Source organism: Mobula hypostoma, chromosome 13, assembly GCF_963921235.1.
Source record: "Mobula hypostoma chromosome 13, sMobHyp1.1, whole genome shotgun sequence".
Classification (NCBI taxonomy): Eukaryota; Metazoa; Chordata; class Chondrichthyes; order Myliobatiformes; family Myliobatidae; genus Mobula; species Mobula hypostoma.
Window position 1 is genome coordinate 26,788,656 of NC_086109.1, and position 16,133 is coordinate 26,804,788.

The window sequence follows — 16,133 nt, forward strand, 5'->3', positions numbered from 1 at the left end:
CTCAGATACCCTGTGTGTGTGTTAAACCCAATGGAAACTTTGAGTTTTCTGCTAAAAGTATATGAAACAAACTACAAATCAGGGCTGGTATCTGAAAGTTAACAAATACGACCCTTTGTTTTTAAGTTCAAAGTTCAAAGTAATTTTATTATTAAAGTACATATATGTCATCATTTACAATCCTGCGATTCATTCTGCTGTAGGCATACTCAAAAATCCTATACAATAATAAGTATAACAGAATCAATGAAAGGCCACCCAGCTTGGATATTCAACCAAACTGCTTGGCATTAGCTTTGACCCAAACATCCTCAATGCCTTCTGCCTATTTAATGCAAAATAGTTTGCTCCAGGTTTTTGCCATCTTTCTTTGCAAAATAATACTTCATCAAAGTTGCCTTCCTTGGTGGTGTGGTGTGGAGTGGAGGGGCCCAATGTAAATTTTTTGTTGACACAACAAAAGTGAAAAAGAAGATCCAACCATTTCCTTCTGTATAAAAGTTGACTAAACGGAATAAAGCTCCTCCTGTAGCAATGTGCTCAGTTTGATACCCGTTAAGAATCACTTGGCACACCAGTGGTTTGTTATAAATATTTAAATTGCATATTAGCTGGCATCCACTTAGAGAATCGCTGTTGGCTGTAATTGATGCTGGTTTCTATCTCTGCCGAGTCTTTCCTTTTATACTCTTGGGGAGACATGACATGACAGTGAGAGACAGAGCATTTGCAGAGCTTGTACCCTGCAGACATGTATATATGGTTAATCTAGCAATACATATTTTGTGAATCTCCTGCTGATACAAATGGTGCAAAATCCCAGTTTTAAATCTGACTGCAAGCACCTTTGCTGTCAGAGAAAGATGTCACTAGGTCAAAAGCAGTAAAAATGAATTTTGCCAAATGAATTGCCTGTTACACACTTTTAAAAAAAAATGATGATGCCAAAGTTCCTTCACAAAGATATTTGTACCTATGTTCTTCCTTCCTTAAATTAACTTTAGTTTTCAAGGAAGCAATTTAGTGAAAGTGATTGAGCAACTAAATGAGGTGCAGTCCTATTGCGTTAGACCATAAGATATAGGAGCACAATTAGGCCATTTGGCCCATCGAGTACGTTCTGCCATTTCATAATTTCTCGTCCAATTTTCCTCTCAGCCCCAATATCCTGCCTTCTCCCCGTATCTCTTCAAGCCCTGAACAATCAAAGAATCTATCAACCTCTGCCTAAAATATGCATAAAGGCTTGGCCTCCACAGCTGCCTGTGGCAAAGAATTTCAGATTCACCGCCCTCTGGCTAAAGAAATTCCTTTTCATCTCTGTTCTAAGAGGACGCTCCCTTATTCTGAGGCTGTGTCCTCTGGTCTTAGACTCTTCCACCATAGGAAACATCCACTCCACAGGTTTCAATGAGGTCACCCCTCATTCTTCTGAATTCTAGTGCATGCAGGCCCAAAGCAATTAGATACTCTTCATATGGCAAGCTATTCAATTCTGTGATAGACTGTACAATAGCAAGTTTAAATCTATGGAGAGATAAATATGCTTGAAAACATGCACCGACAGGCTCAAGGACAACTTTACCTGCATTTCATTTTCTGTGTAACTGTAACATGATATCCTGGATTCTGTTATTGCTTTTGCCTTGTACTACCTTGATGTACTCGAGCTCTGAAATGATCTTCTATACGTAAGGCATGCAAAACGGGGTTTCTCACTGTATCTCATACATATGACAGTAATAAATAATTTGCCAACTTTCGAGAGGGAAATTATTCCTGATGCATTCTGTTGCTTCCAGATTACTATTGATAATGTCTTAGTGTATCAGTGTTCAAGGCAATAATGTCAAATTCCTGTTAGCTACACTATTGTAGCTAAAGTCGATTCTGGTTAATTGGGCCATCAGTTAATCAGGCTGCCACTTATTTGGAACAACTCTTAAAGAACAAAAACAAATCAAGAAAATAGCCAGGATTCCCCGAGTTTATTTGGGACATTCTGCCACCTAATTGGGGCAGGAGACTGTTGCTGAACGTCGCGTGGCCATTAGACACCCTGCCATGCTTAGCATGAACAGTTTTTAACTAGCGTGTTTGTGTTCAAAAAGGAGTGATTTTTGTCACTGATAGTTGGCAAGTATTAAACAGTAAGAAAATTCCGAATTGTTTTGCTCATTGTCATTCCAAATATTCAGCCTTGGCGATGCCAGAAACTGCTAGGAGTGAAAATGAAATTATTTCACTACTTCAACAAGTCAGGAACTATGAAAAATTTGAAGGTATCAACAATTATCTTGAATGCTATGATGAAAGTGAGGATTTGAAGGATGCAATCATTGAAAGCACTCTTTGGAGGCAGCCCACTATCTGCACTTGGTGTTTGAACTGATTTTGTTCATTTGTAGTAAATCAAAAGAGCATGTCAGTATTCACTGAATGAATTTATTCGTTGACAACTATTAGGAACTAAACCACAGTTTTATACTACTGTAGTAGTTTTGGTAGTGTGCTGATTTATTCTGTATTTCATTTAAATACATAGCTAGTTACTCAGTTAAATGGTAGTTTGTCTTTTTTATCCTTTTTTAACTGTTTTCATGAACCTTTGGCTAATTGGGGAGGCTGCTTAATTAGACCAAAATGTACAGATTCTGATGTGTCCAAATTAACCAAAGTCCACTGTTTTCACTTATTTACATTGTTCACATTGATTTTTAGGTGCTTGTCTGCTGATTTTACAAATAGCATATTCTGGTCTAATTAGTTAGACACTGTCCACTGTTCAACCATATCACCATTCCAAGATTTACTTGTTGCTGTACATTAAGGACCTCCTTGGTAGCTTTATGCACTATATGGTGTTCTTTTAGAGTTATTATAGAAGGGTAATGCCTATAAGTGTGGTAGAATTTCATGCTAGATTGCATTCCTGGTGGAAGAATAGTTTACACTATAATCAGCAGTATGGTCATTGGTGGATGCTGATTCAAAGTTGGATTATGTTGAGCTGTGACAAACTTGCCAAGTAAATAACTGACCAACTGTCCCATCTCTGGACAGACAAAGGGAAAGGAGAGCGAGTATCAGGAGAATATGTGTATCAATCCCTTTGCTAGAAATGCTAATTGTAGCTGCTTTCCTTCCAAACAGGCGAGTCAACTACACTGGTAACTCCCTACATCCCTGGAGGTGTGAGTGATGGAATGTGGCACACGGTCCAGCTGCAGTACTACAATAAGGTTAGGAAACAATCGTTCGGTTTCATCATGTAATGCTTGTGAAGACTGGACATCTTTGTATTCTCTTCTTTGTTGGTTCAGAATAGAGGCAAGCACTCTGCTTGGCTGACGAACTCAGTTACCCCAGCCCTCATAATAATTAAATGTGCGAGAATATTCGTGTGTGATTGATATATATATATATATCTTTGCTTATTGCTCCTCTCCATAAGTGGTCAGATTTATATTCCAGTTTCGATCCAAATTTCCATTTGATTTATTTGACAGATTTTCAAGAAGCACATTTAATTTTACATTCTTCTAACTCCCTGTACTTGATATGCATTGACTCTTTATAGTATAAACTTTACACTAAACGGGTTATATGGTTAACTTCAGAGCTACTTCTATACTTCCTTTAGTGAGTTGCTGAAGATATCGGCTCCTGATCTATTGGGGCCTCATATGCATTAGTCCTGACAGGCCCTTTCCACAGAGGCAAAGACCTCAGCCAGGAAGACCCAATTCAACAAAAGAAACAATAGCCAAGCTTGTCAATGTACTAATCTTATAACATAGAGTAGCTGGATTGGGTACACGGAGCCTGCTGTGATGTGGCGATAGTGTAGAAACATGGAATTGAGTTGAAGGGTCAGCCACACTTTTGATGAAATGGCAGAGCAGACTCAAATGACCCATCTCTGCTCTTATTTCTTCCTGTGTTTTACTGTTCTTGAATCTCTGTGTTTGGTATTTGGTTCACTTCAATAATTCTGTTGCAAATTTGCCCGAGATTATTTTTATATTGATTCATTTTTTAATGAAGATATTTGGTCAGGTATTTAGGTTTTCAGCTGTTTTTATTTACTCTGTTGATTAATAGAATTCTATTTTTAATATTCACTTTCCACTTCCCATGATGTTTGGTGTAGTGGGATCTTTCCCTGCAATCTCTTGCACTGGGCACTGTTCAGCTCAGGCGCCCAGGGAGCCCTCAGTTAATGGAGAAGGGTCCATTGCACTGTGTTTTTCTCCTGTATTCTTGAACAGTTCCTTGTGCTATGTTCAGCCTGTGTTTCATTAGTGTTTTGCCTATTATTTGTAATATATCAAATAATTCATAATGTTAGTGTCCCTATTTATCTCTTTTTATAAAAATTGTCCTTCCTGTCATGTGTAATAGGAGGAGGAAATTCATGCATTGTGGATAATGGTTATTCAATTGGGCTTGCTGTGTGTAATTTATTATGTAATTGTTATTTAATTTCCTTGCATTACATCACCAGCTAATTTTGCCAGATGCACAGGACAGGGACCATCACTCAATTTCTTGTCTCGTGATAATTACCCTTTTAAAATGACCATCAGTTGCAGTTTAAGATGATTCAAATGTTACTCTAGATTGCCATATGCAGTTAATTCTGCAAGTCGTAATCAGGGTATGAATGTTCATTCTACGAAGTTCCTTGCTTTTGGAAGGGTCGATTCTTTATTACAAATGGGAACTGAGATGTGAATATTTGGCTGTGTAAGTTGATTGCTATGAACTACAATAGGTATGAAGTTTTCTTCTCTTCACTGAAACATAAGGACTAAATCTAAGGGAAAGGGACGTTGGCTTACGAATATTTCCAAACAAGGAGCACAGCAACTGGTGTGTAAAATGTAGCTGGCCTTATTGTTCATTATGAGTTTTGTATCTGAGGGGCATTTTGTTAATTTCCTTAAGGAAATGGTGCCGCTGGACCACCTGATAATTATATGTACAACAAGAATGAGGAGAACCAGCGGACAGATAACAACTGTCAGCTGGGGGTTTCATTTAGGGCTTGTGTGAGCAGTGTGATTAAGCAAAGGGAGTCCAATTTAAAAAAAAAGATTCTTCATCACTGATGATAGATTTTGCTAATCAATTAGGCTCTGAAACGTTCTGAAGTAACCAGAAAGTGAGGAAGGGAGGCCTTACAAAGTTGAAATTAAGAACAAATTTCAGCCTACTTGTGCACATGGAGGGTGTGTGCTGATGATTTACATGAAGACTCAAATTAAAAAATAAACATTAGTGTACTTGCATGTATAGTCAGTGGGCACTTTATTAGGTACACGTTTACACCAGCTCATTAATGCAAATAATCAGCCAATCATGTGGCAGCAACTCAATGCATAAAAGCATGCAGACATGGTCAAGAGGTTCAGTCTAAACATCAGAATGGGGAAGAAACGTGATCTAAGTGACCACCAGTTGTTGGTGCCAGATCAATGGTTTGAGTATCTCAGAAACTGCTGATCTCCTGGGATTTTCACACACAGCAGTCTCTAGAGAGACTGGTGCAAAAAACATTCAGTGAGCAGCAGTTCTGTGGGCAAAGACTCCTTGTTAAGTCAGAGGAGAGTGGCCAGACTGGTTCAAGCCGACAGGAAGGTGACAGTAACTCAAATAACAGTAGTGTGCAGAAAAGCATTTCCAAACACACAGCACGTTGAATCTTGAAGTGGGTGGACTATAGCAGCAAAAGACCATGAGCATACACTCAGTGGCCACTTTATTAGGTACAGGTGTTCGACATGCATATATGAGCATGTTCCGATGCAAATGTGTGATTGAATATTCAGTTTAATTTGGTCCTGTTTACTAATTCCATGATCAATTCCTTTAACACTTTTTTTCCCAAAATTGCAGTAGTCTTCATTCCTTAGATTAATGGTATTTAGAGTTGACTTTCCAATTACAGCAAAGCTCCAGTTTCAAAGGAGCATGGGGAACAGAACCTGGTGAGCTTCCAGGGATTGTGGGATCCAGAGCCCCTTTATGTGAACCAGGGCCCTAGTATGTTAAAGAGAGAATAGGAATCAGCACTCTGTAAGACTGATGCCAATCATTAGAATTTCCAAATAGTCATATGTTGGATTATCAGATTTGTACTGTAATGTACCTGTCATGGTGTACAGAGGAAATCTGGGCGAGAAGAACCAGGCTGGTTGTATTTGGAGTACATAATCCCCTACAGCTTTTGTTTTTTTATGTATCTGTGACCTGTGGATTACTTTACCCTTCGTCCTGCAGAAAAGGAAACCCACACTTTGATTCACTCTGACTGAATACTGGAGAATAAAGAATAATTTTTTATAACTAGGAACAGTTTATAACCTGGCTTAGAAATTGTAGCACATAACATGCCTGTTACATGTGCTGAGCTATTTATTGTTATTGTCAACCTAGTTGCTAAATATCATTGTTAATTCAGAAACAAAGGTTCTGAACTTAAAGAAGGGTAACTTTGAAGGTATGAGACGTGAATTAGCTAAGGTAAACTGGCAAATGATACTTAAAGGGTTGACGGTGGATATGCAATGGCAAGCATTTAAAGATCGCATGGATGAACTACAACAATTGTTCATCCCATTTTGGCAAAAGAATAAACCAGGGAAGGTAGTGCACCCGTGATTGACAAGGGACATTAGGGATAGTATCAATTCCAAAGAAGAAACATACAAATTAGCCAGAAAAAGCGGCACACCTGAGGACTGGGAGAAAATCAGAGTCCAGCAGAGGAGGACAAAGGGCTTAATTAGGAAAGGGAAAAAAGATTATGAGAGAAAGCTGGCAGGGAACATAAAGACTGATTGTAAAAGCTTTTATAGATATATGAAAAAAAAAAGATTGGTTAAGACAAATGTAGGTCCCTTACAGTCAGAAACAGGTGAATTGATCATGGGAAACAAGGACATGGCAGACCAATTAAATAACTACTTTGGTTCTGTCTTCACTAAGGAGGACATAAATAATCTTCCGGAAATAGTAGGGGACCGAGGATCAAGTGAGATGGAGGAACTGAGGGAAAGATATGTTAGTAGGGAAGTGGTGTTAGGTAAATTGAAGAGATTAAAGGCAGATAAATCCCCAGGGCCAGATGGTCTGCATCCCAGAGTGCTTAAGGAAGTAGCCCAAGAAATAGTGGATGCATTAGTGATAATTTTTCAAAACTCTTTAGATTCTGGATTAGTTCCTGAGGATTGGAGGCTGGCTAATGTAACCCCACTTTTTAAAAAAGGAGGGAGAGAGAAACTGGGGAATTTATAGACCGGTTAGCCTGACATCGGTGGTGGGGAAAATGCTAGAGTCAGAGTTGTCAAAGATGTGATAACAGCACATTTGGAATGCGGTGAAATCATCGGACAAAGTCAGCATGGATTTGTGAAAGGAAAATCATGTCTGACGAATCTCATAGAATTTTTTGAGGATGTAACTAGTAGAGTGGATAGGGGAGAACCAGTGGATATGGTATATTTGGATTTGCAAAAGGCTTTTGACAAGGTCCCACACAGGAGATTAGTGTGCAAACTTAAAGCACATGGTATTGGGGGTATGGTATTGATGTGGATAGGGAATTGGTTGGCAGACAGGAAGCAAAGAGTGGAAATAAATGGGACTTTTTCAGAATGGCAGGCAGTGACTAGTGGGGTACCGCAAGGCTCAGTGCTGGGACCCCAGTTGTTTACAATATATATTAATGACTTAGACGACGGAATTAAGTGCAGCATCTCCAAGTTTGCGGATGACACAAAGCTGGGCGGCAGTGTTAGCTGTGAGGAGGATGCAGGGTGACTTGGATTGGTTAGGTGAGTGGGGAAATTCATGGCAGATGCAATTTAATGTGGATAAATGTGAGGTTATCCACTTTGGTGACAAGAACGGGAAAACAGATTATTATCTGAATGGTGGCCGATTAGGAAACGGGGAGGTGCAACAAGACCTGGGTGTCATTGTACTCCAGTCATTGAAAGTGGGCATGCGGGTACAGCAGGCGGTGAAAAAGGCGAATGGTATGCTGGCATTCATAGCAAGAGGCTTTGAGTACAGGAGCAAGGAGGTACTACTGCAGTTGTACAAGGCCTTGTTGAGACCACACTTGGAGTATTGTGTGCAGTTTTGGTCCACTAATCTGAGGAAAGACATTCTTGCCATAGGGAGAGTACAAAGAAGGTTCTCCAGATTGATCCCTGTGATGGCAGGACTTTCATATGATGAAAGATTGGATCGACTAGGCTTATACTCGCTGGAATTTAGAAGATTGAGGGGGGATCTTATTGAAATGTATAAAATTCTAAAGAGATTGGACAGGGTAGATGCCGGGAGATTGTTCCCGATGTTGGAGAAGTCCAGAACGAGGGGTCACAGTTTAAGGATAAAGGGGAAGCCTTTTAGGACCGAGATGAGGAAAAACTTCTTCACACAGAGAGTGGTGAATCTGTGGAATTCTCTGCCACAGGAAATAGTTGAGGCCAGTTCATTGGCTATATCTAAGAGGGAGTTAGATATGGCCCTTGTGGCTAAAGGGATCAGGAGGTGTAGAGAGAAGGCAGGTACAGGGTTCTGAGTTGGATGATCAGCCATGATCATACTGAATGATGGTGCATGCTCGAAGGGCCGAATGGCCTATTCCTGCACCTATTTTCTATGTTTCTATCTATATACACAAGGTTCACTTTCAGAAATTCTGGTGTGCCATTTGTTATGGAACACAATTGATGAAATCATTTGCACAGCAGGTAATACTGTTTCAGTGTTCTACACTGAATATAAAATCACCTAATGATTTGTAACATGACCTCAACAGCAGCCCTGGTCAGCACCACCAGTTCCCTCCCAACTTAAGAGGTCCAAGGTGAGTGAGACGATGGCCAGGAGAATAGTATGGGAAAGGCTCCACCACTTACTTCTGTGGTTGTTCATTTTACCTCTTGGGTTTATAGGCAACCCATACACTCCACACCTGCCGCAGGTGCTCGCCTCTGATGGCCAATTTTCCATTGGTCACTGGAGACTCATATAATTCCCCCATGTTGAAGGGAAAATATACTCCAAAACTCTCCCCACATGGGAACTACCACTTTCAAGTTATCACAGTAGTGTGCAAATTTAAGCCGACCACACCATCTGTGCACAGAAGGAGCAGAGTTGTCAAATCAAACTTCTTACACTTTGAAGAAATCCCTGGATACTATTTATTGATAGAATACTGCTTAGCTCCTCAGACGTTGATCAACAATGCATTGGTACATTTTACATCACTACACCTGATATTGAAAGCCTATCTAAGCAAAAACTTCCAGACTTTGAGCATCCTAATGCTTGGAATATGATTTCTGGGAGACAGCACATCAGAAATTGGACCCAAAGCAAGCCAACATATTCATTTGAAATGACTGTGAGCTGCAGTGAAACATGATCTGTGGTGATGTCTTGTTTGTGATCAATGAAGAAATGTGTGGAAACAACTCGACTTGCAGAAGCTGAAGTTAGATAAATACAAATATCTGACAGTGTTTGAAATGTCATTTGCCAGCTGTGAATCCTGTGCTGGCACAGCTGATATTGTTCTTCAGTTAGAGTATGCTTGTTAATAGGGCTGCCCCAAATTCCATGGTTAAGCCTGCTCGAACGACAAATACTTCTTCATTCATCTTGGACTGGGAATATCTATTGTTTTATGAGTACACATGGATGTTGTTCTGAAATAATTTGCAATATTCCATAATCATAACATTCACATCTGCCTTAGTTGAATCGATGTTCCCTCCCTCCCCTCCCCTCCCCCTCCGCTTAGTTGAGTGAGTGTGCTACATAATATTCTCAGTAATTCTCTTCATTCACTGATCATCATAAATGTAAATCTCTTACCTAGGATGTGTTTATTCCTGCACTTTTTTGCCCGTAACATTGCATTTTTTTGCACTGTTGACTGCCTCCCAAATAAGGAATTGCTCTGTTTCATGGTGCTTGTGTTGTAGACTGTTGTTGCCTATCTTGGACCTACTGGATATAGAGGCTCTGTTTTCCGCTGCTAAATCTCACGGATGTTTTTGGGAAGTGAAATGGCAAACAGTCTGCTGGAGCAACCCAATGGGTCGAACAGCATCTGTGGGGAGAAAGGAAATGTCAACATTCTGGGTCGAAACCCTGCATCAGGATTGTAAGAGAGGGAGATGCCCAGATTAAGAGTAGAAGGGGAATGATGAGACAGCAATCCAAAGCGATTGCTGGACTGAGGAGGGGTGAGCGATGATGGCCGGGTAATGTAAGGTAGGGGAGGGGTGGAATTGGGAGACAGTGTTCATTCATTCACGTGCCTTGCCGTTCGGCATGGGCAATCACGTCTCTCCATCCATCATGGACCCTGACCCTCCGAATTGTAGTTGTTGCCTCCCCTGTTTCTAACCATGATGTTATTCCATCCATCATTTTCATTCTCTGTCTGCCTCTGCTCCTTTTCCTTCCAGCTTTCCAGTTGTAACTGAATGTTCTAATGTCTCTCTTCGCATGATGTGTCCCAAGAATTTTGATTGCTGTTTTCTGATTTTTTTTTAAGTAATGTACGTTTTGTTTTCGTTCTCTGTAGAACTTCTTTGTTGGTTATCCTATCCATATATGATATGCATAGCATTCTTCTGAGGAATCACATCTCTACTGCATTGATTCTTTTCTACCTCCATTGCATTTGTGATGGCCCATGACTCGCAGCCATACAGTGTAGGTGGACGGTAAATAAAGGCAGGCAAAGAGAAAGAGGAATAAAAGAAGTTGGAGGTGGGCACTGTGAAGATTAGAGACAGCTGCTGGAGGGAAAGGAAGAAACAGGAATGCAGTGCACTGGAATTTGATAAGTAGGGGAGAAGATCTTGGGAACCACAAGGGGAGAGGTGAATGGCAAATGCGGGGTGGAGGAGATGGGGTAGGAAAACCTGTGTTTGAACTATGTGTGCCATGGGCAGATGGAACCAGAAGAGGTCGGGAGGCAAGGATGGGTGATGGAGAATCTGTGAGAAGGGCGGAAATACAGTTGAAGAAAAGTAGACAACAATAAGAGGAATTTGGGGTAGAGAAGGGGAAAGAACCCACCAGTGGGAAACATTTGGAAAACACAAATGTTCATGCCATTGTAGGCTACTCAGGGTGAATGTGAGGTGTGGGTTCTTCCAGTTTATATTGGTTCTCACTCTGGTAGTGGGGAAGACAGGGAATAGATGTGTCAGTGTGGGAATGGGAAGGAGAATTGAAATGGCATGAAATTGGGAGTTTGGGATTGCTAATGCAGACTAGGAGAAAGTGCTCTGCTAAACCGTCTGTGCTTAGGTTCACAGTTAAATTTGCTGTTCTCTCACAAGTGCATTACATCACAGGCTAATTTTAGGATACGTACAGGAGAGGACCCATTACTCAATTTCCTGTCTCCTTGGTAACTAACCTTTTAATATGAGGAGTTATATTCACTATTCACTGTCTCCCAGCTCGACAACCTCCTCTCCTCCCCTACCTAGTGCAGTCAGTCTGTCTTTTTTCACTCATCCTTAACCCACCAATGCACCAATGACCCCAGACACCTGTCTCAACCACTCCCTTGCTCCTCTTCATGCTGGTATCTTCCTTCGCCGCTATCAGTCCTGATACAGAGTTTCGACTTGAAATGTCGACAGTTCATTTCCTCTCACAAATGCTGCTCGATCTGTTGAGTTCCTCCGGCCGATTGTTTTTCCAGGTTCCCAGCACCTTCATCCTCTTGCGTCTTTGTCTTGGGATGTGGGTGTAGGTGGCAAAAAATGCTGACAAATGTTGTGGGTGAAACTTCCTGACTGGTGCAGTAATGTTGCAATGATCTTACTAAACACAGTGACCAGCTGGAGCACTTTAGAGTACTGTCGGAGTCTATCATTACTGGTGTTGTGCGTAGGCCAGAGTGTGTAAAAAGTGCCCATTGTCATCCTTACAGCATCTGTAAAATGGTGTTTATAGAACCATCCGCCAGTTTCATTCTCAGTTTTACAGATACTATTTTTTATTTTTGCAAGTTTAGTTTCTCAGACTGAGAGTATTTTTTGGAACTGTGTACTCTGTGAATTTCCCTGTGAGCTCTGAAAGCAAGTCACAGAAGTTACCATGCTTCCAGACCCATGTCAGCTCAAAGCTCAAAACTGGAGCCCCTGATGTTTCCGCTACTGGGCTTCAATGCAGGTTGCTTATTGGACTAGCAGGCTGTTGATACAAAATCATGCCACCCCATTCTCCCTGGATTTTGAGAGGAATTGTTAAAATAAACTTCTGTGATCTTGACTCTTTCTGACTGGGTCTGTATTGGATCTACCTGGCAGAGAACTCAGGGCCCTTTCTTGCTTAGGCTCTCCAGTAAAATGACATTAGCTCCCGATGACAATTGCTGAAACTCCATCTAAAATTTCCTCTTTGAGTGGGATTGTGACCTTGAAGCTTACCTTCAGCATATCCATTTTACTCTTCTTTAGTGTAAGGTTTGATTAGGGAGAACATCATGGCAGTACAGGAGAGGTTATTCTACTGAGGCATAGATAGAACCTAGAAATAAGAAGGAAGGATCACTTTCATGGGATTGTACCATAAGTCACAGCGATCAGTGGGAATTGGAGAAGTAAATATGTAAGGAGACAGCTGTTGGAGCAATAGGACTGGAGTAGTAGGTGATTCAAACTTCTTTAAAAGTGATTGGGACTGCCATTGTGCTAGGGGATTAGATGGGGCAGAATCTGTTAAAGTGCGTGCGGGAAAATGTTCTCAAGCAATATTTAAATAACTTTTTTAGAGGGTCCATACTGAACCTCTTCGGAAGTGAGTTTAGGCAAGTGGCTGAGGTGTCAGTTGGGGAGTGCTTTGGGACTTGTGACCATAATTCCATTAGTTTTTGAATAGTATGACAAAAGATAGGACTAGTTAACAAATTGAAGTCCTAAATTGGACAAGGCTAATTTTGATGGCTTTAGACAGGAACCTATAAAGACTGTTAGGGAGAGGATTTTAGCTGGATAAAGGAAGGCTAGCAATAAGCAGCTTTTATAAGTGAGATGCAGAGAATTCAGGGCCACTGTGTTCCTGCTAGTGACAAAGGCAAGGCTAGTTGGACTTGAGGGATAAGAATTTTACAGAGGCGATGGGCATATGAATTGGCTTAGGAAGTGGTTTATGTGTGTAAAATGATAATCTTTAAAATACATTTTGGACAGGCTAATGGATAGGAACGGTTTAGAGGGATCTGGGCCAAGTGCAGGCAAAAAGGATTAGCTGAAGAAGGCACCTAATTTGGCATGGATGAGTTTGGACAAAGGATCTTTTTCTGGGTTTTAATTTCAGTAATTACAGTAAAATTCAAAAGGCGATGAGCTCAACTGCCTTTTTTTACATACTTTGAAAGGGAAAATAAAACTACATCTATGCAAATTTCTGCAGTATTCGGTGACCCAGTGATCTCCGTCTGGGAGGCTAACGTCAGAAGATCTTTCAAGAGGCCCTGATGATGTACTTGGTTGGGCTCTGAAACCTGTACCAACTAACTTGCAGGAGTGTTCGAGGACATCTTCAGTCTTTCACTGCTGCAGACAGAGGTTACCACCTGCTTCAAAAGGACGACAATCATACCAGCGCCCAGGAAGAGTAGGGTGAGCTGCCTCGCTGACTTTCACCCAGTAGACCTCACATCTACTGTAATGAAATGATTTGAGAGGCTGGCCATGGCTGGAATCAACACGTGCCTCAGCAAACCTGGAGCCGCTGCAATTTTCCTATCAACACAATAAACTTACGGCAGATGCAATCTCACTGGCTCTCCACTCAGCCTTGCATCACAGGAACGATAGTAATACTTACATCAGGCTGCTGTTTATTGGCTACAGCTCAGCATTCAACACAATCATATCCTGGCTCTAATTTTTAAAAACTCTAAAACCTGGACCTCTGGACCTCCCTCTACAACAGGATCCTTGACTTCCTCACTAGTCTGTGCAGATCACAAATATCATGTCTTCCTTGCTGACGATCAATACTGGTGCACCTCAAGGACGTGTGCTTAACCCATTAATCTACTTGCTGTACACACACGACAGTGTGGCTAGGCACAGCTCAAGCACCATCTATAGATTTGCCGATGACACAGCTATTGCAGAATTTCAGATGGTGACGAGGAGGCATACAGGAGTGAGACGTATCAGCTGGTTGAGTGCTGTTGCAGCAATAACCTTCCGTTCAACATCAGTAAGACCAAGGAATTGATTGTGGGCTTCAGGAAAGGGAGGTTGAGGGAACACACACCAGCACTCACCCAGGGATCAGAAATGGAAATTGTCAGCATTTTTAAGTACCTGAGTGTCAACATCTCTGAGGATCAGGTCCGGATTAAGCCAGTGCGGGGCCTGTAGCATATGTTATAAAGGGGCCCTAAATTTTAAAAATGCACATAAGTATTAAAACATAAATTATTTACTTGCATAGTAAAGTAATTCAATTTTTTCATTTGCTATACAGCCAGATAATACAACAAATATCTGACACTTCAGTAATAGTATTAATTACATGTAGGTATCAATTTCAAATGTCAAAACTAACAAAACTACAATTTAAGAGTTACATTTTCTAGATTTAGCATGAGCAAATTTGTTGATGATACTGGAAATGTCTATTTCACGCAGAAGTTCATGTTCAATGCTCATTAGAGTGAGATTGTTCAATCTGTTTTGACCCATGGTGCTTCTTAGTTCATTTTTAAACCTTTTCAGTTTTGAAAATGAGCATTCTCCACTGCAGTTTGGTAACCGTGAGTGACAAATAGATGTGCAAGGCAATTTCTACATTTGGAAAGCATGACTCCAAAGAATTGTCAGTTATCAAACGATACAACTGTAACTCTACAAGGTCTTGTCTGGCGCCAATATGAGAAGCAAGATCAGTTTACAACAGTTCAGTAAACTGCACAAATTCTTCATCAAGACTTTCTTCCAGATCTTCCGGATATGATTTAATAAGATTTGATGACCTCTTTATGATCTCTTCAAGTGTAAATGACTGTAACTGATGAAGGAATCCAAAAACACAATTCACTTTTAGAATAAGCTCTCTGCCTTTTGATTTTAAGTTCCCTGGCCCCCACCTCTTTATTTTCACCATGGATGTCCAGTCCCTATATACATCCATCCCCCATCAGGAAGGTCTCAAAGCTCTCTGCTTCTTTTTGGATTCCAGACCGAATTAGTTCCCCTCTACCACCACTCTGCTCCGTCTAGTGGAATTAGTCCTTACTCTTAATAATTTCTCCTTTGGTTCCTCCCACTTCCTCCAAACTAAACGTGTAGCTATGGGTACCTGTATGGGTCCTAGCTGTGCCTGCCTTTTTGTTGGCTTTGTGGAACAATCTATGTTCCAAACCTATTCTGGTATCTGTCCCCCACTTTTCCTTCGCTACATTGACAACTGCATTGGCGCTGCTTCCTGCACGCATGCTGAGCTCATTGACTTCATTAACTTGCCTCCAACTTTCACCCTGCTCTCAAGTTTACCTGGTTCATTTCCGACACCTTCCTCCCCTTTCTAGATCTTTCTGTCTCTAACTCTGGAGACAGCTTATCTACTGATGTCTACTATAAGCCTACTGACTCTCACAGCTATCTGGACTATTCCTCTGCTCACCCTGGCTCTTGAAAAATGCCATCCCCTTCTCGCAATTCCTCCATCTCTGCCGCATCTGCTCTCAGGATGAGGCTTTTCATTCCAGGACGAGGGAGATGTCCTTTTTTAAAGAAAGGGGCTTCCCTTCCTCCACCATTAACTCTGCTCTCAAACGCATCTCCCCCATTTCATGCACATCTACTCTCACTCCATCCTCCCGCCACCCCACTAGGAATAGGTTTCCCCTGCTCCTCACCTACCACCCCACCAGCCTCCGGGTCCAACATATTATTCTCGGTAACTTCCGCCACCTCCAACGGGATCCCACGACTAAGCACATCTTTCCCTCCCCCCTCCCTCTGCTTTCCACAGGGATCACTCCCTATGCGACTCCCTTGTCCATTCGTTCCCTCCCCACTGATCTCCCTCCTGGCACTTATCCTTGTAAGTGG

General features: G+C 41.3%; 1 protein-coding gene across 2 annotated transcripts in view; it reads left to right on the forward strand.

Moving 5' to 3' along the window:
- celsr2 (cadherin, EGF LAG seven-pass G-type receptor 2) overlaps positions 1-16,133 on the forward strand; it is a 360,447-nt gene that overhangs the window by 197,683 nt on the left and 146,631 nt on the right. For both annotated transcript variants that reach the window (XM_063065489.1, XM_063065491.1), the window contains exon 6: positions 3,154-3,242. In XM_063065489.1, coding sequence (XP_062921559.1) covers positions 3,154-3,242 — 89 coding nt within the window. The remainder of the gene's footprint in view (positions 1-3,153; positions 3,243-16,133) is intronic.